Source organism: Mesocricetus auratus, unplaced genomic scaffold (genome assembly GCF_017639785.1).
Source record: "Mesocricetus auratus isolate SY011 unplaced genomic scaffold, BCM_Maur_2.0 Super-Scaffold_4256, whole genome shotgun sequence".
Lineage (NCBI taxonomy): Eukaryota > Metazoa > Chordata > Mammalia > Rodentia > Cricetidae > Mesocricetus > Mesocricetus auratus.
The window spans coordinates 7,252,556-7,275,647 of record NW_024429182.1 but is presented as its reverse complement, the minus strand read 5'-3'; the positions used below and the strand labels follow the sequence as shown (position 1 = coordinate 7,275,647).

The following is a 23,092-nucleotide window of genomic DNA, read 5'->3' as shown; positions in this document are numbered from 1 at the left end:
TTATTCGTTTACTTGTTATATGGTGCTGGGAATTTGAACCCCTGGGTCTTGTACATGCTAATCAAGCTAAATCCCAAGAGAGTATCATTATAGATATGATGGCATCTGACTGCATTATTATTTTATTTTATGTGTTTGAGTGTTTTTCCTGGTACCAACAGAGGTCAGAAGAGAGAATCAGGTCCCCTGGGACTGGAGTTAGACAAGGTTGTGCTCTATGGGAGCTGGGAATCAAACCTGGGTCCTCTGAAGACAGACAGTGCTTTTAACCACTGACTTCATTATTAATCTCTTATAATTAAGATGATATTGTAGACTTCATGTCTCCCATGTTCTACGTGATCAGATCACAACTATGTATTAGAAAGAGTGAGAATGGAAACATTAATAATAACAATTTAAAATAATACTGCATTTATAGAAAATAAATTTGTTAGTTGCCAGGAGATAAAGTAGCTGTGATTTTGGGTGAAGGCAATGTTAACAAGTTGTATTTGTTGGGATTTTTATATTGTAGCCATTTCTCATGTATTACTTATTAGACAGTTCATTTTTTTGTCTTTCTATCCCAGTATGTTGATGTTTTGGTTGTGTAGCTATAGGTTAAAATTTAATGAGAAACTTGACCATTTAGATTGTGATGTGTTACATTAGTAAGTTTTATGCATTTCTTTCTTTTGCTCATGTGGGGATGCTGAGGATTGAAAGCAGGGCTCCTCACGTACGAGGCAGGCTCTCTATCATAACTAGCTCTCAATTGACGTTTGAAACCCTTTTTCTTTTTTTTATTAGAGAAGAACAACCCATGTGGAACAGTTAGTGACAAGCTTGATCTCATTGAACTGTGGTTCCCTTGGTACTTTTTCTTTAAAACATTACTGTTACTATTTTTTATTGTAGCCCATTTTTGAAAGCGTCACCACAATGAGCAAACAAAAGCCACTCTTCTATCTTGTGGAGTCACTGGTCCTGGAGGAGCTACCCGGTTTACCTCTGAAATCATGTGTCACCTGACATTTCCAAAAGCCACCCCCACCTTCAGTAGCCAAGTTGTTTTTTTGTAATGTCAGCTTTTGTTTTGAAACCATTCCTTCTTGTCAGTAATCACTGCCATTTCGTTCTTTTGTCATCAGCAACAGCGGGGTCACTGTAGTTCCTGAGCGGGGTGAAGAGACAGGGGAAGCAGGGAAGTCAGAGTCTTCATTCAGTTAGTCTTGCTGAATGTTCAAACGACACTTGATTGCATAGAAACCTCCTTTACTGCTAGAGTTCTCTATGACAAAAGGAAAACCTTAAGTCTTATTACAGTATAATTTTATTCATAAGAGAAACCTGCTTTTCCATAAAACATTCTGGAGTTTCTGATAGTCATTATAGAAGCAGGGGAAAAGGGTTTAAAGTACGATAGACATTTAGCTTTTTATTTCTTCTTGAAACTAGATAAAGACAAAAGGATGCAACAAAACCTTGCATTCAAGGCCAAAGCACAGGCTCGTTCACAGAGGCTATTCTAGGTGTAGTGGCGCACGCCTTTAATCCCAGCACTCTGGAAGGCAGAGGCAGGAGGATCTCTGTGAGTTTGAGGCCAGCCTGGTCTACAGAGCAAGTTCCAAGATAGCCGAGGCTATTACATGAAGAAACCCTGTGCACCTTTGTCATTATTTCATCTTTAGAATGGTGTATTTTTCCTACTGATTTTTTTTTGCTACTTTGTAAAAATAAGATAAAGACTGAAATAGTCTTACTAAACTAATATGCTGAGTTAACCTAAAGATGCTTTATACTTGCCAAAATTGAAAGTATCTAATTGTAATTCATAGGCTTGTAATCTCACCATGTTTTAAACATTTGGCAGCATAAGAAAGCATGCTGTCAAAGTGGAGCACTTAAAAGCTACTGGTTGCCTGACAGTGATCAGCCCACATTTATACAGAGGCACTGTCCTGTTGTGGTTGTCTTAGTCGCAGTGCCTCTCAAGGTTAAAGCAGACCTTTTCTTGGTTTCACTGTTGCCGTTTGACTTGTAGGTAGAACCACAGCAAGTAGAGACGTTAAGAGCTGGAGCCACTGCTGAAGAATCATAGTGAATGTCAAACCTCCTGGTGCCCATTGTTGCAACCCCCTCCCAGCATAGATAAGATTTGATTCTTCCTAATTTTTACAATCTCCTTTACTTTTCAGAGAGTAATAGGATCTTGGCTAAATGCGGATGATTCTCTCACATTCTCTTAAGTATGTAAAACGGCATGGATTTTCATGGGTCTTATCTTTAAAAGTTCAACTTCTCTCTAGAGGCATAGTTAATATCATGCATCAATTTCACAGCAACAGTTTTAGTCTGAGATGTTTTAATTCTGGAAATCTATTCTGATTTTAAGGGTGAGATTTGGTTTGGTTCTATTTACCGTTTTTTGAGGTGCTAAGCATTTAGAAATCCATTACCACACTAATGTGTGTCGCTACAGAAGGAGATTAAGAGACATTTAAAGCATTGTGTTTGTCTCTTGTTCTACTGTAGACAGTAATTAAATGAGGCGTGCCAGTTGGTGGAGCAGAATTATGGGGTCTTGCCTTTATTAATCCTTTGCTTTTCTGGTAGACTTCAAAGACTCCTGTAATAGAGAAAGGCATAGTGAGGAGGAGAGAAAGAGTCGCCTTATCTCCCTCTAGTTTTCTTCAAAGACCAGCTCGCTGCCTTTTACAGCCACAATCACTACTTTAGGAGAAACTTCCCACCTTCGCTGGCTTTGGTGTAGCAGTGGCCATAGGCCAGGAATGAAGTGTGATCTTACTTCTTGTCCTTCAAGAGTGAGGAAGTGAACATGATCTCTGATTTTGTGGAAATGAAATTAATTAGCTGTGTGGTCATCACATTCATAACAATTGACAAAAGCTCTATCCTCTGTCACATCATGAAATACTCTGATGTGTGTACGAATACATGTATGAAGGTTTTTATTAATTACTGAATTCTTGTAAACATTATGAACGTGGTTAGACATGTACTGGTACTCAATATACAAACTACAGTTGCTAAGTAGAAGGGAATACGTCACTCCTTTGCACGTCCCCTCTGCCGTGATGTCTAAACTGTGAGCAGATAGCGCCTTCCTCCCCTGAGTTGCCTCATGTCAGGCATTTTGTCTCAGCCATGAGAAAAGTAACTAACTGCTCCTGCTTAGCTATTGCTGAGTAATTCTCGTAGTATACTACACTAAGGACACACACACACAAAGAGATTTTATAAAATGCCTGACTCACTTTTTTTAAAACAAAACTTTTTATTGCTTCTCTGTGACTTTCACTTCGTGCATCCTGATCCCATTCCCTTCTCTCTCTCCCTTCCTGTCTGCCCTTGCAACCTGCCCCCGCCCCTAAATAAAAAGAAAACTTGAAAGAAAAAATTCTTGTCTTGGAAGCTGTAGTGCAACTTACTGAGTCACGCACTTTACCTTTAGTCCATTCATCTTTACTTGCAAGTGTTCATTGCAGTGAGTCATCAGTCTGGCTCCAGGCTTCTGGCCTCTGGCTTCTGCTCCTGGATCATCGCTGGGGCTCCTCCTGGATGTCCTGTTGTTGCCTTTGCATCTGCAGACTGTCCCTTCACATGCTGCAGCAGTTCACAGATGGGGTGCACCCACCATCGCTCTGGTTCTGGGCCTGGGTGGTAGGTGGGTTGGTCGGCTCTCCCTCATCCTCACCACCAGGGCGAGCTCTCCAGCACTGCACCGACTAGCTCACCCAGTGCAGCAGGCAGCAAGGTGTGGGTCAGTTTGACTCTGAAAGCCCCCAGGGGCCATCTCACCTGTACCCACACCGTCTGGGCCAGCTCTGCTGTGTTGCCTAGATGTCCTAGCTATTTTTATCGAATGTCACAGAGTAACTGCCTAAAGCTTCAAGCCATGATCAACACATTTCTTAACCTTTGAGTTCATATCTTTAGTTGATAATGAAAATGAATACCATATTGTATAATACCCAAACATCTTACCTATACATTTCATTTTTAACCATTCATATTCATTCATTCGTTCATTTTCTGTGTGTGTATGTGTGTGCGCGTGCGTGCATGTGCTTATGCATGGGTACGTGCAGAAGAGAGGTCAGAGGACAATTTGCAGGAGTCTGTCTCCGTCTACCATTGTGGCATCCAAAGGATTAAGCTCAGGTCCTCAGGCATGGTGTCAGACCTGCTGAGCTGCTTCACTGGCCCCACCCTCCATTTCTACACCACCCTTCTCTGTTCATTCCCTCCTGATGTGCCAGGCAGAGATGCTCCTTTGTAATAGTGCTCTCCTGCCTGTTTATAAGTCAGTTTTGATCTTTTCTGCTAGGAGCTGTGCTTCTCTTTATAAATATTCCAAGCATTTTGTTCAGACCTCTCATCTACCATCATACTCTGAGCATAACTGTCATGTGTAAAATGGTGTCTTGAGAGAGAGTAGGCTGTCTGATATTTGACATTTGATATAGCAGCATCTTGTTCAGAAGATGAGCGCCAGGAGCCTTAAAAACTAGTCCAGTAATATAAATACATTTGATAGGAAAAGAAGTGGTTGTTTAGTTTTCTCAGTTACACAAAAAGAAAAGTAGATTTATCTCAACTATTATGGTATAGGACTAAGTATTAAAAGTTAATCTTCAAAACTAGTTACATAATTTTATTTTGAGGTGACAGGGAGAAACTAGCAAAGACAGGAGAGAAGCATTTTAAGGATACAGACTCTGAGTGAGTTGGACAAGATAAAACTGGTATTAGGAAATGTTTTCAATTAATGAAATCTGTGTTTTCTTTCTATAACAATTTTCAGAACTCAGTCTGCCACTTTAATGCTCCTCAGTATTTGCTCTTTGTGACAAACTTCCAGCAAATACTGTGGATATACTTTGCCTGGCTCTGAACTAGTGTTTTGGCAATAGAATTTATGAGAGTCTGGAAACAGAGACAGAGATAGGAATGAGCATTTATACTTGGTGTGACCCCCCCCCCACTGATTCCAGAAGTATTGCCCTAGTATTAGGCATAATGTAACAGATACATCATGGAGCCTGTCAGAGCTGTGTTGTCTCAGAGTGTAAAGTTGAGTTTTAAGTATCAAGAAACTGTCTTTAAGAACGAAATTTTTTGATGTTTTTACTGTTTTAAAGATTCAGATGTGTACTGTCTATAGGGTTCCTGCTACCTTGTTCTCACCTTAGGGTGCCATATATCTAGGTGGAAATACAAGACTGAACAGTGAAATAGCCGTGGCTGTTTAATCTGAAGTGTCTATTATGAATATTACATACTTGAAAACATAGGTTATAATAGCTTAGGTAGACTTACAAATTATGTTCACAAGTTTAACCTCAACCCTGAGTGTAATAGTCCTGTGGGGTCACTGTAAAGAAGCAGTTTTGGTAAACTGAATAACAGACATTTTAAAGCTGGTCTGTTCTAGGGTCAAAGGTTATAATCAGATAGTCTTTATGTGAGAAGAGAACATTTTGTCCATAAACATAAAGATTATATCTGTGACCATAGCCTTGCTCACCAAGAGGCCACAGGTGGGTTGAGGATCCGGCTCAGCTGATGCAGCGCTGACTGTGAAAGTGTGAGGACTGGGTACTGTGTGTTAGCACACAGGTCTTCATGGGCAGCACATGCTCGTGATCTGGGCAGGCGGCAATAGGACGATCCCAGTCATACAGTCAAGCCAGCCAAATCCAAGCCACTAAGAAACGATTTAAACAAACACACGAATGAATGAATAAATAAACAAATAACATTATTTACTGGTGGGAAGTGATTGAGGAAGATGAGGAGCATCACGTCTGGTCTACACAGACAAGCACAGACATGCCTCTGAACCCACTCGCATGTGTGGGCTCACATAAGCCCATGTACACAATGGGATATAAAAACCTACAACATATATATAGCTTTTTAATTATTTGAACTAATAATACCAGATCCAAGAATTGTCTGCCTTTGAAGCATAATTCTTCAATTCTTGCTTACTGAACTTGAGGTTTAGCTTGTAAATATTGCCATGTTATATGACATGCTAAAAAAAATCACAGCACCATTTCTGAGTCTAAAGGGTACATTTTCACACTTCTAGATGTTATGTTTATGCTTCTGCACATGTGTTGTATATAGTATAAAATACTTTGGTTTTCCTATTGTATTCTGCTGTCTCCAATTTTATTCTTCTATTGTACGTGTAGATGTCCCATTTTTTGCCACTATATACAGCTTCCATATTTAGTTATAGTGAAGTAATAATAATAGTAAAGAGTGATTCTCACCCCTATTTCTGATCTAAACTTCTTAGTGCTTTGGAAAATGGTCACTCTGCTGTTTTTGTTTTTGTTTTTGTTTTGTTTTTTGTTGTTGTTTCATCCCTCCATCCTCCTCTAAAGTGACTACATCTTACCTCGATGCCATCACAAAGATACCTGTGAAGCATCTTGAGTTGATTTAGAAATCACTTAAAGGCAGGCTCAGCTTATTTTTGCTAAGTGATAGATTTTTGTTGTTGCTTTTAGATCCTATTTTATCTTTCGGAATCTTACTTAACCAGAACTGTAAATTCTTGGTGTCCCAACATCCTAGCAGGGTTGTAGAAATGTAAGCGATGTAACTGTTTCGTAGCTGTAGCCCAGTGGTTTCTGTGTTATCGTTGATTAGATTTAAGGACTAGACTCATGAGAATACTTTACGATGTTAAAATATGATTATTACCATGACATGGTAAAGGAGAAAAACCAGCTCCAAGAGGTAATTTAGGTCCCTCTGTTGCTGGTTTCTCTACTGAGAAGGAAGCAGCAGGTGAGGAGTGACTGGGTGAGGAGTGAGGGCATAGCAACTCCTCTCCAACAGTGGCGAGGCTCGATTGATGCTGTGATAATTATCATAGCAATGTTGTATTTAGAAAGTTCGCTCATAGGATTATCAGAGTGAAAAATAATTATCAATAGATTGCTGACAGCACAAAGCTTCAAATATGCATCTAAGAAACTAACACATGGCACAGTCATCGATTCCTGTAATTTCTAACATTGGGGAAACCGTTTCACGTAGAAATAAAGACAACATTTGGCATTTTAACCTGACCATCCAGAAAAGTCAGAGCAGCAATTAGAAATGAATCAGTCATGACAGAGGAATAAACCCAGCTTAATTGTTACTGTTGCCATTTTAAGTATCAAAACAAATTTATATGTATTGTTTAGGAAGTTTTCTTGAATCTTTTTTAATAGTAGATACCATATTCATCCAGGGCTGATATGTAGTTTCCTATGTTGTCTTGACAATAAAACTAGGAAATATGTGGGGATGAGATGTTTTTGCTTTTTATTTGCCCTGTAGTGGTTAGTGTGTGTTCAGGTTGGATATGCTTCAATATTATTGATGTCATGTTATTTGTGTGAGATGCTCAGAACCACGTGTTATAAGTTAAATCTAAAGTTTAGCTTGTTAAATGATGCAATACTTTATCTAACGGTTCATTTAGAAGCTCACTTGCACTTGTTTATTTTGTCATTTCTCAAATACCAACCCCTTGGTTTAAAGACCTTAGAGTAACTAATGACCACCTAGTGGGCAGCTTATGATACTGAAAGGCCCATCAGATTTCTGAATGACAAATTCCTTTTTCTTGTATTTACAGGAAACCTGTCCAGTTTAAATCGTCTTGGCCTGAGATACAATAGATTGTCAGCAATACCCAGATCTTTAGCAAAATGCAGTGCACTTGAGGAGTTAAATTTAGAGAACAATAACATTTCTACTCTACCAGAGGTAAGAAGTAGATAGAGGAAACAAATGTAACTGAAACTAGTCTTCAAGGAAACGGAGGTAAATCTAGTCAGTGTTATGGCTGGATCCATAGTTTGGTGATTGGGACTGTTAGAACAACGAGTATGCTGGCACATGCTGTCATAAGGTAAACTCCAAAACAGGAAAGGGCGTGTAAGAGCACGCTATTGTTTTACTGTGGACAAGTGGGGAAGACCACAGTGAAAGTCTAGCTGTAGCTCCTCTAGTAACACCTCTAAGCAAGAACTGTGTTACTTGGTTAGAACTTGTCTGCCCGGTTCAGCTAGAATAAGACATGCTGGTAATTGGAAAGAATCATCTGTATAGCGTTATTAATACTGGCTGTAACTCTCTTGTGCCCTTATTACCCTATTGATGCAGCAATGTCAAAGTTTTTTTAGTGTATAACAGCCAACAAATTGGATATTTTAACACCTTATTTTTAACTTGAATTATGTTGATCCTATTAGAAAAAGAATTGGTCTAGTAAGAAGTCAACCCCCCTCCCCCAAACCCACCCGAGTCTGTCTACTTTTGCTTCCTTCTAGTCTCAGTATAGGAGACAGCTCTTACTAATCATTGCACTCTGGAGTAATGGGTTTCAGTGTGGTGTGCGGTTTAATTCATGCCTTTCCTGTATGGAAACAGTATATTAGTTCTGCATCCATGGCAGTATGTCTACTTACTTTATTCAAGCATAATACAGTACTCTAACAAATCAAATGAAGGAACTGCTTTTGTACCATTGACCTCTGCAGTCTTTTCTAAGTGGTATCTGAGTGTAAATGTGAGAGGAGTTGAGAGAGTATGTGTATCTGTCTGTTCTGTGTTTCAAGTTCAAGCTTCATATATGCAGAACTGTTTGGGTAAATGCAACTACATATGGATTCATAGAAAGCCTTTTTTTTTTATTTGTTTGCTAGGGGAGCAAAACATAAAGCCACATTTAGTAATTTGGCTTGTTTTAATTTGGCTGTGTGTGTTTTCTGGAAACAGCTTGGAGTGCAAAGATGTTTCCCATGGTTGCAGTTGCTAGGCTAGGCCACTGAGATTACTGTGACTGCCTTTCCTTAGTAGAAATGTAGCACTTAACTGAGATGAAGTCCAAGGTATAAGATCCAGCTCCAAGAACCAGACTGTCTGGGTTTTTGTTCTGTAATAGTGATAATTCAGATTAATCAAGATGGATGAGGTTATACTATTTAATGTTACCCACTTCTCTAAGGACTTACCCACAATGGATCAATTGGCACATTAAGTAGGTTTCTTGGTGGTGATAGTCGCTTTTTCTCTTTTAGAGAGCAGGTCTTGTAGAGTAGCCTTTTGACGCAGTATTTGCTGTGTAGTGCAAGCTGTACCCACATGTGTAGCTGTCCCCTTGCCTCAGCAAGGGTTCCTCAGTGTTGAGGTTACATGTGCGCCACTGTGCCCAGCTACATTCTTGAGGAGATTCCTTTTGGGTGTGGTTTGTGTCCATATTCTTAAAGACTGGGTCCCATAAAGTTTAAACATTTAAAAATATGTAGTTTTATATACAGACATTACCATATGTGGTTAGTTTCATGTTTAATATTATATAACTGAAATAAGTCACTTACTGGCTTCTATATTGTTATGATATTGTAAAAACAAAAGCAATGCTACTATAAAAGCCAATTTTTTCCATTTATTTATCTTTTTTTGCAGTCTCTGATCAGACCTGACCTTTTCCCTTTCATTTTTAAACAGGGTCAAGAGACCCCACAAAGTTTTTCCATGCCTTGGGCATGGGAGTCTTAAATCCTCTTTTCACTTGTGGTAAGAGCATTATAAAAAGGTCAGCTCTCTCTGGTTCGAATATGAAAGGCCGTGTGGATATGTATACATATGCTTGTTTTCAGGTAGAGACACTGGGGAAGCCTTTGAGTGGCTTTCTCCACATATGGGTAATCATCTGTGTGCTTTGGAAGTAGCATATTTTCAGTGCAAATGTGTGATTCTGCTTGTAACATAGACTCAGTAAGTAAAACAGTAGGATCCATTTGATGCTACTGATAAGACTTTCAAGTTTGAGACGATGAATCATGACAGCAATTTGCAGGAGAGACTCATTCCTGAGATCAGAGCTGGTAAAAATGAGTACATTTTTCTCTCTGAAGACATCCGAGACTAAATTAGTATTAACGTAGACATATGCACATGCAGAACAAAATTTAACAACACTAGGCACGTGTGCGGTATCCAAGGTTTGAAACTAAGAGCTGTCCATTTATGGTTTCATTTGCTCTTCAGTATAGACTTTCTGTGCGGGAACAGGCATTGTATAGATAGGAAATACAAATTAAGGGAGGTTTGGGGGAGAATTTGTGATTAAATACTTATCTGAAAATATGAAGAAGGTGGGTTATTTAATTAATTTACTGGACTTGAAGAAAACTGTTAAAACAGATGTAAGGTTGGAATCCACAGACTGCAGCATTTCACAGTTGACGTAAGAAATAGAGGCTGACTAAACTCCAAGTTAAACCTTCCCAGGATCTCAGATACTTACCTTTCTTCAGTTCAGTAAACAAAGTCAGTTGTTACGATAACATTTGTGGAAAAAACTCAGGAAATTTTAATAAAATAGGTTGAAAATGTACTTCTTGAGCTGACTGTCATATGAAGTTTTCTTAGTCACAGTGTTTACCAGTTTGTCTACCACAAAAATGTTAAGAGTACCTTCTTAGTGTTGTATATAAAGAACAAGTTTCTGTTTCTGCTCTGTTCCTTCATTACACAGTTATTTCATGCCTTCTGCTGGCCTTGCCATTAATACTGATCCTTCAGATTCCATCTCTAACTCTATGATGTTCAACTGCTCCAAGTTTGAACTAGCACACATCCTGGCCAGATTTTTTTCTAAACTTTAGTCTAATGATTGTCTTTGGGTGTCATATCTCCACCTCCTCTCTGTTTCCAATTATCTCAGTGTTCTTCCCTTTGAATGAAGAGATTTAAAGTTTAAGCATTTATTACATCCAACAAAACTGTGTGTTTTAGTCTTCACTTGAGCTTATATGGCATTATCATTTTACCCAGTGAACAAACCATGGTTCAGAAAAGTAACTGGTTAAAATCACAAGGTATTAGAAGATAGAGCTAGGAGCCAAAATTATCTTAGCCTGCTACAGAGTTTCTCACATGTTAGTGAGCCTCATAATGAATGCTGTGGTTCTGTGGGAATGGTCTAGATCCCACTAACAGGCTGCACAGGATGCTGACTTAATAACCCTTAATAGAAAGAGCATCCTTCACTTAATTTGTTACTTACTAATGATAGCACAATTAAATATTATTCTAGTTGTTTTTCTTAATCAGTGTGCTTTGTTTTAGTATTATCTCCAGAGACTCTTTTGTATCTGTTTGCTTGTTACTTCCCTTACATAATGGGAAGCTAAAACAGGGATCGATGGGGTTATATACTTAGTAAACTCTTGTTTGATACTTTTCTGCCCTCAAATTTTACCATAGAGAAGAGTAATCATCTATTAAATTTAATATTCCTAAAGGAAACATTAAATTACTGAACATCTTACCCAGCACAGATGTAATGCTAATCTTACACTAACTTAGAGATAGGTGTGCTAGTAAGACTAATCACACAGTGGACTCAGACCATGTCTCTCTCACACTATAGTACGTTATCTATAGAGGTCACAGACTGGGTACCCACGGGTACTTCATATCCACAGCCGTGCTTTCTTTACTCCAGAGTGTTTCCAATGAATGGAGAAACAAATGATAAAAATTGGGAGATTTTCCTGTTTCTTATGAAATCTGGAAATCTGATATGGTGCCTGCACAATTTTTTTTTTTACCATGACAAAACAAAAGCCATCACATTGAGTCTGGACGAGGCAACCCAAAGAAGGAAAAGCCCCAAGAGAAGGCACAAAAACCAGAGACCCACTTATTCATACATTAAGGAGTCCCACAAAAGTTCTATGCTGCAAGCTGGAGTGTATACTCAGAGGAGCTGTGTAGACCTGTGTGGGCCCATGTTTGCTGCTTCAGCCTCTGTGAGTCCATAAGAGCCTCGTTCGGTTGATTCGGAGGCTTTGTTCTCTGGGTGTTCGCTGTTCCCTCTGTCTTTCACACACTTTCCCCCTCCTCTTCCACCGTGTTCAGTGAGCTGTGTGTTTCAGGGCCCTCTTTGTAGTGTCTGACTGTGGGTTTCTGCATCTGTTCCTGTCTGCCATAGGAAGCATCTCTGATGCTGACTGGATAAGGTATCTATGAATGCAGTGGAGTGTCATTAAGAAGTCATTTTAAAGACCACTGGTGTGTGGGTTATCCTAGGTCTTTGAGCTATCGAGACAGTGTGTGGTTCTTGGTCACCCAGGCAGTATTGAGTATGGGCTTTGTCTCACGAAGCGCTCTTAAGTCAGATCCGACAGTGCTTGGCCACTCCCACAAGCTCCGTGCCACCAGTGCCCTAGCATATCTTGCAGGCAGGACAGAGTGTAGGTGAAAGGTTTTGTGACTCGGTTTGTTTTTATGTTTCTCTTTTGGCAACCTCCAGAGTGCCTTACTGCACCAAAGACACTAACTAGAGCGTAGGAGTGAAGACTCCATGTAGTCACCTTCTTGACTTCTCTGTGTTCAATGAGTTGTATGGGTATTGTCTTCAGCAATAGGGTCCCACAGACCCATTGTCTCAGCACCAGCCTGGGATGGTTGGGAATTTCCATGGGACCCCCTTGGCCAACAACTCAAGTGAATATAGCCCTTTCTAATTTTAGCTGTCTCTCGCCACATTCTCTTCCTCTACCCTACTCTCCCTCCCCACCTGGTCCTCCCATTCCCCCCACACCCTCAATCCATCCATAAAATCACTTATTTGTCCCTCCTAAGGAGATCCATGTGTCGCCCCTAGCCTCTTCCTCTTACCTAACCTCTCTGGCTCTATAGATTGTAGGTTGTTATTTATTTAATGGCTAATATCCATATATATATATGTGAATACATACCATATATTTCTTTCTGAGCCTGGGTTACCTCACTCAGGATTATTTTATTTTCTAGTTCCATCCTTTGCCTCCAAATTTTATGATGTCATTTTTATTTTTAAAGCCACTGAGTAAATTGTATTAATGTCCCACATTTTCTTTATCCATTCTTTGGTTGAGGGACATCTTGGTTGTTGCTACTTTCTGGCTGTTGTGAACGTTGAACAGGTTCCCTTGTGGTAGGATGCAGCTGGATCTTGAGGCAGAGAGATAGCTAATTTTCTGAGGAGCCACCATATTGATTTCCATAGTGGTTCTAAAGTTTGCACTCTCACCAGCAGAGGGGGACTGTTCTGCTTATTCCTCACTGTCACCAGAATGAACTGTCACTTGTGTTATTGATTTTAGCCATTCTGACAGGTGTAAGACACTCTGAAAGTAGTTTTGATTTGCATTTCCCTGATGACTAAGGTTGTTAAACATTGTTTCTCAGCCATTTGAGTTTCCTCTATGGAGAATTCTCTGTTTAGATCTGTACCATTTTAAAATTGGATTGTTTGGCTTCTTTCTGTCTTTCTTTCTTTCTATCTTTTGATATCTAGTTTCTTGAGTTCTTTATATATTTTGGATATTAGACTTCTGTTAGATGTGGAGTTGGTAAAAATTCTTTTCCCATTCTTTAGGCTGCTGCTTCATCCAATTGATGGTGTCCTTTGCCTTACAGATTACAGAAGCTTTTCAGTTTAAGAAGTTTAGTAAGTTTTTATCTTAATGCCTGTGCTTTTGGTGTTTTGCTCAGGAAGTCTCCTATACCAATGAGTTCAGGGTTATACTCCACTTTCTCTTCTATCAGGTTCAGTGGATTGGTTTTATGTTGAGGTCTCTGATCCACTTGGACTTGAGTTTTGTACAGGGTGATAAATATGGATCTGTTTGCATTCTAATACATGCAGACAAACAATTTAGCAGCACAATTTATTGAAGATGCTTTCTTTTTTCCAGTGTGTATTTCTGGCTTAATCTCCCCCCCCCCCCCCCATTGGTTTTTCAAGACAAGGTTTCTCTGGCTTTGGAGGCTGTCCTGGAACTAGCTTTGTAAACCAGGCTGGTCTCGAACTCGCAGAGATCCACCTGCCTCTGCTTCCCAAGTGCTGGGATTAAAGGTGTGCGCCACCAACAACCCCCCCCCCGGCTTTTGGCTTCTTTATAAAAAAAAAATCAGGTGTCCATAGGTGTGTGTATTTATGTCTGAATTTTTAATTTGATTCCATCCATCAACATACCAGTTTTTATGCCAATACCGCATATTTTTGTTTGTTTTTCATTTTTGTTTTCTACAGTTCCATTCAGCATCATTTCAGTAATCATAGGATCATAGGTTTTTTGTTTGTCCATATGAAGTTGAGAATTGTCTTAAAAGGTCTGAGAAGAATTGTGTTGGGATTTTGATGGGGATTACATGGAATCTGTAGATTGCTTTTGGTAGAATGGCCATTTTTTTTATCCTGCTGATCCATAGTGTGGTAACTTTGTATCTTCTGATATTTTCTTTAATTTGTTTCTTCAAAGACTTAAAGTTTTTGTCATACAAGTCTTTCACTTGCTTGGTTAGAGTAACCCCAAGATATTTTTTATTATTTGTGGCCATTCTGAAGGCCAGTGTCTCCCTGATCCCCCCCCCCCCCGGTCTATTTGTCATTTGTATATAGGAGGGCTACTGATTTTTTTAAAAGTTAAATCTTGTATCTAGCCATTCTGCTGGAAATGTTTATCAGCTGTCAGCTGTAGGAATTGCCTCGTGGAATTTTTAGGGTCACTTATGTAGGATGTATAGTATTGTATCATATGCAAATACAGATAACTTGACTTCTTCCTTTCCTAGTTGTATACCGTTAATCTTCTTCAGTTGTCTTAATGCTCTAAGACTTCAAATACAGTATTAAGTAGGAATGGGGAGAGTGGACAACCTTGTTTTGTTTCCTGTTCTAGTGGAATTACTTGGAGTTTCTCTCCATTTAATTTGATGTTGACTATGGGCTTTCTGTAAACTCTAGATCTGTGTAGTGATTGTCCCTGAAGATGGTCACATGATTGTCCCTGAAGATGGTCCCAGAACTAGCCTGACCAGGCTACTTTAATCCCATTCAAGGCGACTGCTTTGTTTAAAGTGATATTACTTCAGTTCTGAATCTTATACTTATTTTGTTTTTACAGAGTCTTTTATCCAGTCTTGTAAAATTGAATAGCTTGACCTTAGCTAGAAATTGCTTCCAGTTATATCCAGTGGGAGGTCCATCTCAGTTTTCCACCATTTATTCCCTCAACATGGAACACAATCGAATCAACAAAATTCCATTTGGAATCTTCTCCAGAGCTAAAGTGTTAAGTAAGCTGAATATGAAGGTAAGCCCCTGTCTGGGGTATGTGTGTGTGTGTGTGTGTGTTGCGTATGTGTGTGCTGTGATTCTCATTCATATTTTCTCTACTAGTGTGTAGAGTAATTGATGCCTGTTAACAAGCATGCTTTTAGAACAGTTCTTATTAGATAACAAATGTTTTCAAATGAAGCAGACCCTTAGCAGTTTGTCCTGAAGAAATAATCATGGGAGTAGAAGTATAACTGTAAGGATATCTATTTCATAAATTCCAACATACTATGCCAGAAAGGTTTAATTTTTAAAGTAATATATCTGATGACTTAGACTAAGACACAGTGTTAAATATCTATTGCCGCATTCCTGTTTTATTAAGTATGAAGTATGTAAAAATCCCTGTACACAGGCTTAACCTGTGTTAAATATGCCAGTTATTCTACTAAACTCCTAGGTGTTACGCATCCAGCAGCAGCTCTTAAGACAGGGCTTCTCTTTGGCTGTCGGAGTAACTGATAAGTCACCTCAGGTTCTTTGCCTGTTCGTGTGCCCTTTGGTGAACACTTTCATTTATAATGTGAATTTGTGAGTTTACTGTGGAAGGAAAAATTTATGGGAAATTATAAATGCTGTGTTTTAATTTGTAAAGGGCACATACCTAATCCTGATTGTAGCTGAGTAGGAATCCAGGAAACCTGGGTTTCTTTGATTCCAGGTAAAATGTTCTGTCTTAGCACACTACATAGTTTTGTCTTTCTTTAAACTATGCACCGTAATTGTGGCCTTTAGTAACCTAAATCTGTAACTTTGTTCCTATACTTTATCATGGTAACTCTTTGGATGTATATAAGTAAAAAATATTAATTCGAGATAATCTTAAAAGTCCGCATAAAAGTTCCTAGTCTGTTCATGTGGTTATAGATAAAGTGATGATGGCCTTCCTGCTGAGTGTTATCTATGCAGAAATGCTGGTCACTTAGCTTGGTGGCAGACTTTTGCATAGCATGTACAAGGCCCTTGTTTCAGTTCCCAGCATAAGTAATAAGAAATGTCTCAGTTTTTAATAGGTTTAGACTGTGATGAAGCAGGTGTTTGCTAGTTTTTGTATTTGGACATGCTTTTTTATGACTCTAATGTTAGAGTCTATTTGCTTAGTCAGGTTTGCCTGAGGTTTCAGTAAAATAAGTGTGAAACTGTAGAACTTTGTCTTAACATTTCTTCAAAGTGATAAAAAATTAACAAAATGTTTCCTTGGCCAAAAAAAAAAAAGTGAGACAGTTTTTCTCCTTATGTATGCACTAGTACCTTTTTTATCTTTTTAAAGCCACACTTGTTTGTCTTTGGTTGTGTGTGTGCTTGAGCAGCGTGGCTGATGTGGAGGAGGCTGGAGGACAGTTTTTGGCTTCTTCTATGTCTGCCCTGCTCGTCATGCTGATGGCAAGTGTGTTTCCCCACTGACTGAGCTGTCTTTCCAGCTTCCTATTCATAGCTTAATCTGAGCATTTTTATTTTACTCAGTGATTTCTGTACAAAGTAGAGAATACCCATTTGTCACTAGAATCTTTGAAATTTTGAGAGCTCTCTCTGTATATACGTTATATATATTAAAATTTTCATTACAAGTATCCATATACAAAGAAAATCTAATTTAACCTCAAAATAAAGGCCCAATTAATTAAAACATTGGAAGTTCTGAGGTTTTCTTGGCAAGTTTTGGGTCTTGTTTTCTTTTTCTGTTTGGGTGATAAATATGAGAATATGAGAAGTATAAATTGTGGCTTTGTTTCTGTGGTTCTACCTGGGTGCCTCTTGTCTTTGCTAGGACAATCAGTTGACGTCGCTTCCTTTGGATTTTGGAACTTGGACCAGTATGGTAGAATTGAATTTAGCCACAAATCAGCTCACAAAAATCCCAGAGGATGTCTCTGGTCTTGTTTCTCTTGAGGTAAGTAAATATAATGTAATTAGAGGTGGTCACAACTGGGCTCCGTTAGATGCACAGCCCTGTGAGGGGAGGAAGGTGTTCATGCCTCTGAACCACTTCTGCCTAACAGAAGCTGAGAGACTTAAATGTGGAATTTTAGAAGAGAAAGGTATCTAAAACCTAGCGCCTTTAAAACATTTTTCCTTAATTCCTTTTAGGAAACATGGCATTTGCTTGCCAAAATAAATATGGATTTTTCAGATTGACGCTCAGAGCCTTTTCTTGTATGACTTTGATCTAATTTTATCCCACACCCTGTGTTGGTCATGTGTTGTACATACTGTAGCTGTGTGCATACTCTAGCTGTGTGCATAGTTCTAAGTGTCTAAGTGTTGCTCTTCTCTCTCTTGATTTTATTACCTTCTTTTAAAATGCTTTTCCCATAATTAAAAATCCATCTTTAGTCAAGAATGACTGTTAACTGTCTTTGATTAGTGAAGTCTTCATCGTTAACCAACAGTTTAGTAAGATTAATATACTTATTAATACTTGTAATTATTGATTGTCGAAATACTATAATCTTTTTTGTTTTGTTTTGTTTTTCGAGACAAGGCTTCTCTGTAGCTTTGGAGGCTGTCCTGGAACTAGCTCGTAGACCAGGCTGACCTTGAACTCCGAGATCTGCCTGCCTCTGCCTCCCAAGTACTGGGATTAAAGGCGTGCACTGCCACCACCTGGCTCAAAATACTGTAATCTTAAGGCAAATAGTTAATTTTGTTTTTCCTTTTAAAATTTAGCTAATAATTTATTTCCTTGTTTAAATAATTGGATTAAAATCTCTTTGTAGTAACTATATTAGTTTTAAATATTGTATTAGTCCATTAAATATTTAATATTTTATAATTGTTATGCTTAAGAGCCATTTTGGGAATTAATATTGTTTAATAAGCTTTAATCTATATAGCAGTCATGTATGATGTTATCTCTTGAGTCATGAAATGCTCTCATTAACTTGATTAGGTTCTAATACTATCGAACAATCTTCTAAAGAAGCTTCCCCATGGTCTTGGAAACCTTAGAAAGTTACGAGAATTAGATCTAGAGGAGAACAAACTGGAATCCTTGCCCAATGAGATTGCGTATCTTAAGGATTTACAGGTAAAGCTCTCCTGGAAGCAGTAGAATTGTATGACTAAAGTTCTTGCTTTAGGTTTTAATACAGTTCTCCGATTAAGGTCTTGTGTCTCACTGTCCTGTGTGAACATAAGCTGTCTGCTCTTGTTCTCCTAACAAATGAAATGTTTTGAAATAAAGTCTTGTGATTTACTAAGCAAGTTTTACCCAACTTAATTTCCCTGTTATTTATTTTATTTTATTCATTAGATACATCATTTTAAGTTTATGTGGGTTGTAGGAACTGATGTATGTGTAACTTTCTTATTTTGTTAATCTTCTAGAAATTAGTCTTGACAAACAACCAGTTGACCACTCTTCCCAGAGGCATTGGTCACCTCACCAACCTCACACACCTTGGCCTTGGAGAGAACCTGCTTACTCACCTTCCCGAGGAAATTGGTATGGACCTGTGGACGCTGCTGACACTGCTGACTGAGTTTGTGCTTTCCAACAGACAGGTTTAAGAAGTCCACTTGTTTGTAAATTCATTTGCATCAAGCTCAAGGCTTTTAATGGAGTGCCAAAGATTTTCCTAAGTTCTTAGAATGTATACTATATTTGAAAACAGTTAGGCTGCTTATGCTGTCAGTAGACCTTATTTATAAATCTCAATGTAGAAGAATTATTTTCTATTCTTCCAGACTTAAGAGTTGATTGGGCTTGAGCTAGGTGGTGGTGGCGCACGCCTTTAATCCCAGCACTCGGGAGGCAGAGGCAGGCGGATCTCTTTGAGTTCGAGGCTGGGCTGGACCGACAGCCTCCAGAACAATACAGAGAAACCCTGTCTCGTAAAACCAAAATAAATAAATAAATAAATAAAGAGTTGATTGGGCTTGAATTAAATTAGCAATGTCTGTGCAGTAAGGGCATTTCTGTTTTTGTCATCTTTATTTAGATTTTTGTTTATAATAACCAGTACTGAAACTAGGTATAAGCTACCATGCATAACTTGCCAAAGAACATTCCTCATAGGGATTTAGAGTTAATAGTAATATTTGATTAATACCAATACCTGGATTTCCTTCTAGAATGTTTTCCAAATATTCATAGCTATTATTTATATAATTAATGTGATCACTTTGAATTTAGGAAGTATAATAAGTTTTGTAGTCGAGTCAGCTGAATGGTTCCTAAGTTAGTAATATTCTATGAATTATGATCTGTTCTCTATAGTGCCCTGTTGTGGAAGCAAGATAAAGCATGTTTTTGAACATGGTAGACAATTTAAAATTTAGTTTTGCCACTTCCCAAACTTTTTAGCTTTGGATAGAGACTGTCCACCCGTAATGTCTTCTTGTCAATCTGGACAGTAACTTACTTCATATAGACTGTTCTGAGATTAAATATCCTACATGTAGACAAGTCTGTCCTGCTGCCTGTTGGTTTACTACAAGTAGTCCATGTTTTGACTTTTAAAATAGAGGTTTAAAAATCCATATGTGAACTCTCAACTGTCCCAACAGAATGTCTGAAAACGAAGTATTTCCATAAACCTCTTAGGCTTCAAAACCATTGTAATTTCATGGGTATAGAATGACCTATACATTGGGGCTTTAAAGTCTCTCCGGTTGATCTGAATATGCTGCAGTTTGAAATCTAAAGTGGTGAGAGCTTTAAGAGTAGTAATTAATTTTTTCCCTCCCTAAACAGGTACACTGGAAAACCTAGAAGAATTGTATTTGAATGACAACCCCAACCTCCACAGCCTCCCCTTTGAGCTGGCTCTCTGCAGCAAGCTGTCGATCATGAGTATTGAGAACTGTCCGCTCAGCCACCTCCCACCTCAGATTGTTGCTGGAGGGCCTTCGTTCATCATCCAGTTTTTAAAGATGCAGGGTCCATATCGTGCCATGGTCTGACACAAACTGCTGGTCCCACACACTGTTCAAAAACAGACTGCCATTAATGTTTCATATCTATATCTGTATCTGTGGATATTGATCTGTGGCAGATTTATAGAGACTGCATTATGTGTTTCTGCTAATAGAGGAATCATAGCCATTTAGATTTTTTTAATTCTGTAAAGAAAAAAAAAGGCTTATATAAGTTTTCTTTGCTAAATTTGATGGATGGTTTTCTGTTGTGTAATCTGATATGCCAGTTTGTTTAAAAATCTTCCAACAAATTATGAAGTCATTAAATTTAAGGGGCAAAGTAATATAGTTAGATATGTGTTTCTCTTAGGAAAAAATGTGGGCCAAAAATTTTGTTGGAACATTTCATATACATTTTCCCTTACAATTGTCAAATGTTTATAATAGCATAAGCCCTGAAGGTAGAATTTTTCTTTAATTTATTTTGAAATTTGAATTTTATATATTGTTTACAGTTGGAGTGAATCACTGGATTATTTTGATTTGCTCTGGTTTGATCAGTCAGATATAGAGTTTATGTTCTCTCCTCAAGAATTTGCATCAGTTAAAGATTAAAAAATATTTTTGTTGAAACAGCTGGCAAACAGAAAATATACATTTAGAAATCAAAATTTCCACTACTTTTATTTCTCTGATGAACTCTAAAATAAATATCTGGTCTTTGGGGTGGGGATACTGAGACCTTTCCTAAAATAAGTATTTTTACTTTGGGGGAGCAGAAATCTGGTGATTTTCTTTTCTCTTCTTTTCCATTCCTGACAGTTGCAGATCCACAAAAATTCAACAGAAATCTGGCAAATAAATTACACATGAACACACTTTCTATATATGTATATACAATGCTATATAGACATGTATTTATTATATCATAAACTACAATAGGTAACTTTAAGGACTTTACCCTTTCGTTGTACAATGAGATGAATGTCTCTCTGAAGACTGCAGTCACGTATGTTTCAAGGTTATTTAACAGTGTACTGTGGTTTTATATCTTGACTCGCCTTGTACATCTTTCTGTTCTGAGTATCTGTGTCTAAGCACAATATCTTCACACTGTGCTGTATTGCTGCTGAACTAAATGCACTTTCCCCATATGTGGGGCACCGGCTTCAAACAATTCAGTTCAGTACCATTATTTTCAATCTCTTGTTTCCTTTGTTAGTAGATGATATAGTACAGTTAGGGAAAAATGCACATTGCATTGACACATTGGTAGTTCCATGGAAGTTATGTAGGATGTGCATGTACTATTTGATAATATTTTCTTTTGCTTTACTGCCTTTACAAATAGCAAAAGTGTAAATTTGTGCCCCTTACATAGTACTCTTATTTTTGGTAGTGTTGGTCTAGGTCGCTTAATTATTGAGGAGACCCCACAGAGCAAGTGCATCCTAGATATCACCCTTTTAAATATACCTTCCACGTAATGAGCAACTATTATATATGATTAAATATTGCTGCTTATTTTTCTGTTGGCCTCCCCCCCAGTTTTTGGGCATTTTGTTCTAAACAACTATTTTTTACAATTAAAAGTGTAATATCGAGATAAAATTTGAACTTTTGCTTTTTCTGGCACTCAGACTCAAGACTGGATTTGAGGAACAAATCTGGGTTCATAATTGACAAATTTGTAAGGAGCAAGTAAGAAATGGAAGGCAGGTAAAGATATAAAACCCTAGAATGCTTAAATGTGCTGTAAAACTATTGTAGATGTTCACTGGATTTTACAAAGTAATATCCTTTTCCTTTTCCATCTACTGTGGCTTTTCAGTTAAGATTTTGTTTATAAAAGGAATTTATTACAGTTCTACCTAGAGCTTTGTGTGTGTGTGTGTGTGTGTGTGTGTGTGTGTGTGTGTGTGTGTGTACGTGTGCGTGCGTGCATCTGTGTGTGTGTGCGCGTGCGTGTGTGTGTATGTGGGTTTTAAATCTCATCCATATGTATTGATATTAAGGTCATGGAACTTCTACTTAAGGGGTAGCGGTCTAGTGTCTTTCCTTGTAAAACATGGTTTTTCAAAATGAAAATATATGGAAAATGTTAAACAATTTGGTTTCCCTACATTCATTTAAGTTATCCTACAATAGAGGTGGAAAATGATTACAAACTTACATGTAGAACTAATACTACATATAGATAGTGTAGTATTAACCTTTTTAAGATGTAAACTATAGATCTTTAGAGATGCTGTCTTGGAAAATCCCTTTTATTTCACGACTGTCTCCAATTAGGGGGGAGGAGCACTAGTGAGATCAAGATATCAAGATACTTAATCCTTGAGTGTGGGCTGGTGAATGACTACACGTTAGTTAATTTTTCATGAAACGTTAATGGGACTAATTTCCATATTGAAAAAGTTGCCTTTCTCTTAAAGGAGTAACATTTTGACTCTCCATGAGATTTGGTTAATAAAATAAGGATCACAGACTGTCGTCTGAAACATGTAATTTTTTTGTTCCAAGGCAGGGTTTCTCTGTATTGTTTTGGAGGCTGTCCTGGAACTTGCTCTGTAGACCAGGCTGTCCTCGAACTCACAGAGATCAGCCTGCCTCTGCCTCCCGAGTGCTGGGATTAAAGGCGTGTGCCACCAAAGCCCAGCTGAAACATGTAAATTTTGATTTGTTAATCTGTAGCAGTGAAATGGATACATCAAAGTCTCTCTTCTGTAGGTGTTTAGTTTGAACTTTACACAGAAAAGGAGAGATGGTCATTTATAATGACTATTAATGAAAACAGTCGAAGTAGAAACTCTTAGACAAGAAAATATAAGCGTCAGTTCATACTTACTTAAAAGGTGGGGAATCAGTTGGAGGGAATTCTGAAAGCCTGGATTACGAGTTTCTAATTACATCTGTGTTGTCTGAGCCATTTACAGTGACCAAATGCAGTCTGGGATGTAGCTGAGTGTAGTATGTGGCCTAGCATTCACAAGATCCTGGTTCAAGCCCAGTGCCCCCTCCCCAATAGTACAA

The 23,092-nt window shown here is 38.2% G+C and overlaps 1 protein-coding gene across 1 annotated transcript in view; it reads left to right on the top strand.

The window, feature by feature from the left end:
- Window positions 1–22,168, top strand: part of Shoc2 (SHOC2 leucine rich repeat scaffold protein) — a 69,898-nt gene extending 47,730 nt beyond the window's left edge. Inside the window, 6 exon segments of the mRNA XM_040742823.1 lie at window positions 7,655–7,785; window positions 14,988–15,176; window positions 16,968–17,090; window positions 18,090–18,227; window positions 18,527–18,644; window positions 19,896–22,168. Coding sequence (XP_040598757.1) covers window positions 7,655–7,785; window positions 14,988–15,176; window positions 16,968–17,090; window positions 18,090–18,227; window positions 18,527–18,644; window positions 19,896–20,104 — 908 coding nt within the window. The 3' untranslated portion in view covers window positions 20,105–22,168.
- The last annotated feature ends 924 nt before the right edge of the window (window positions 22,169–23,092 follow it).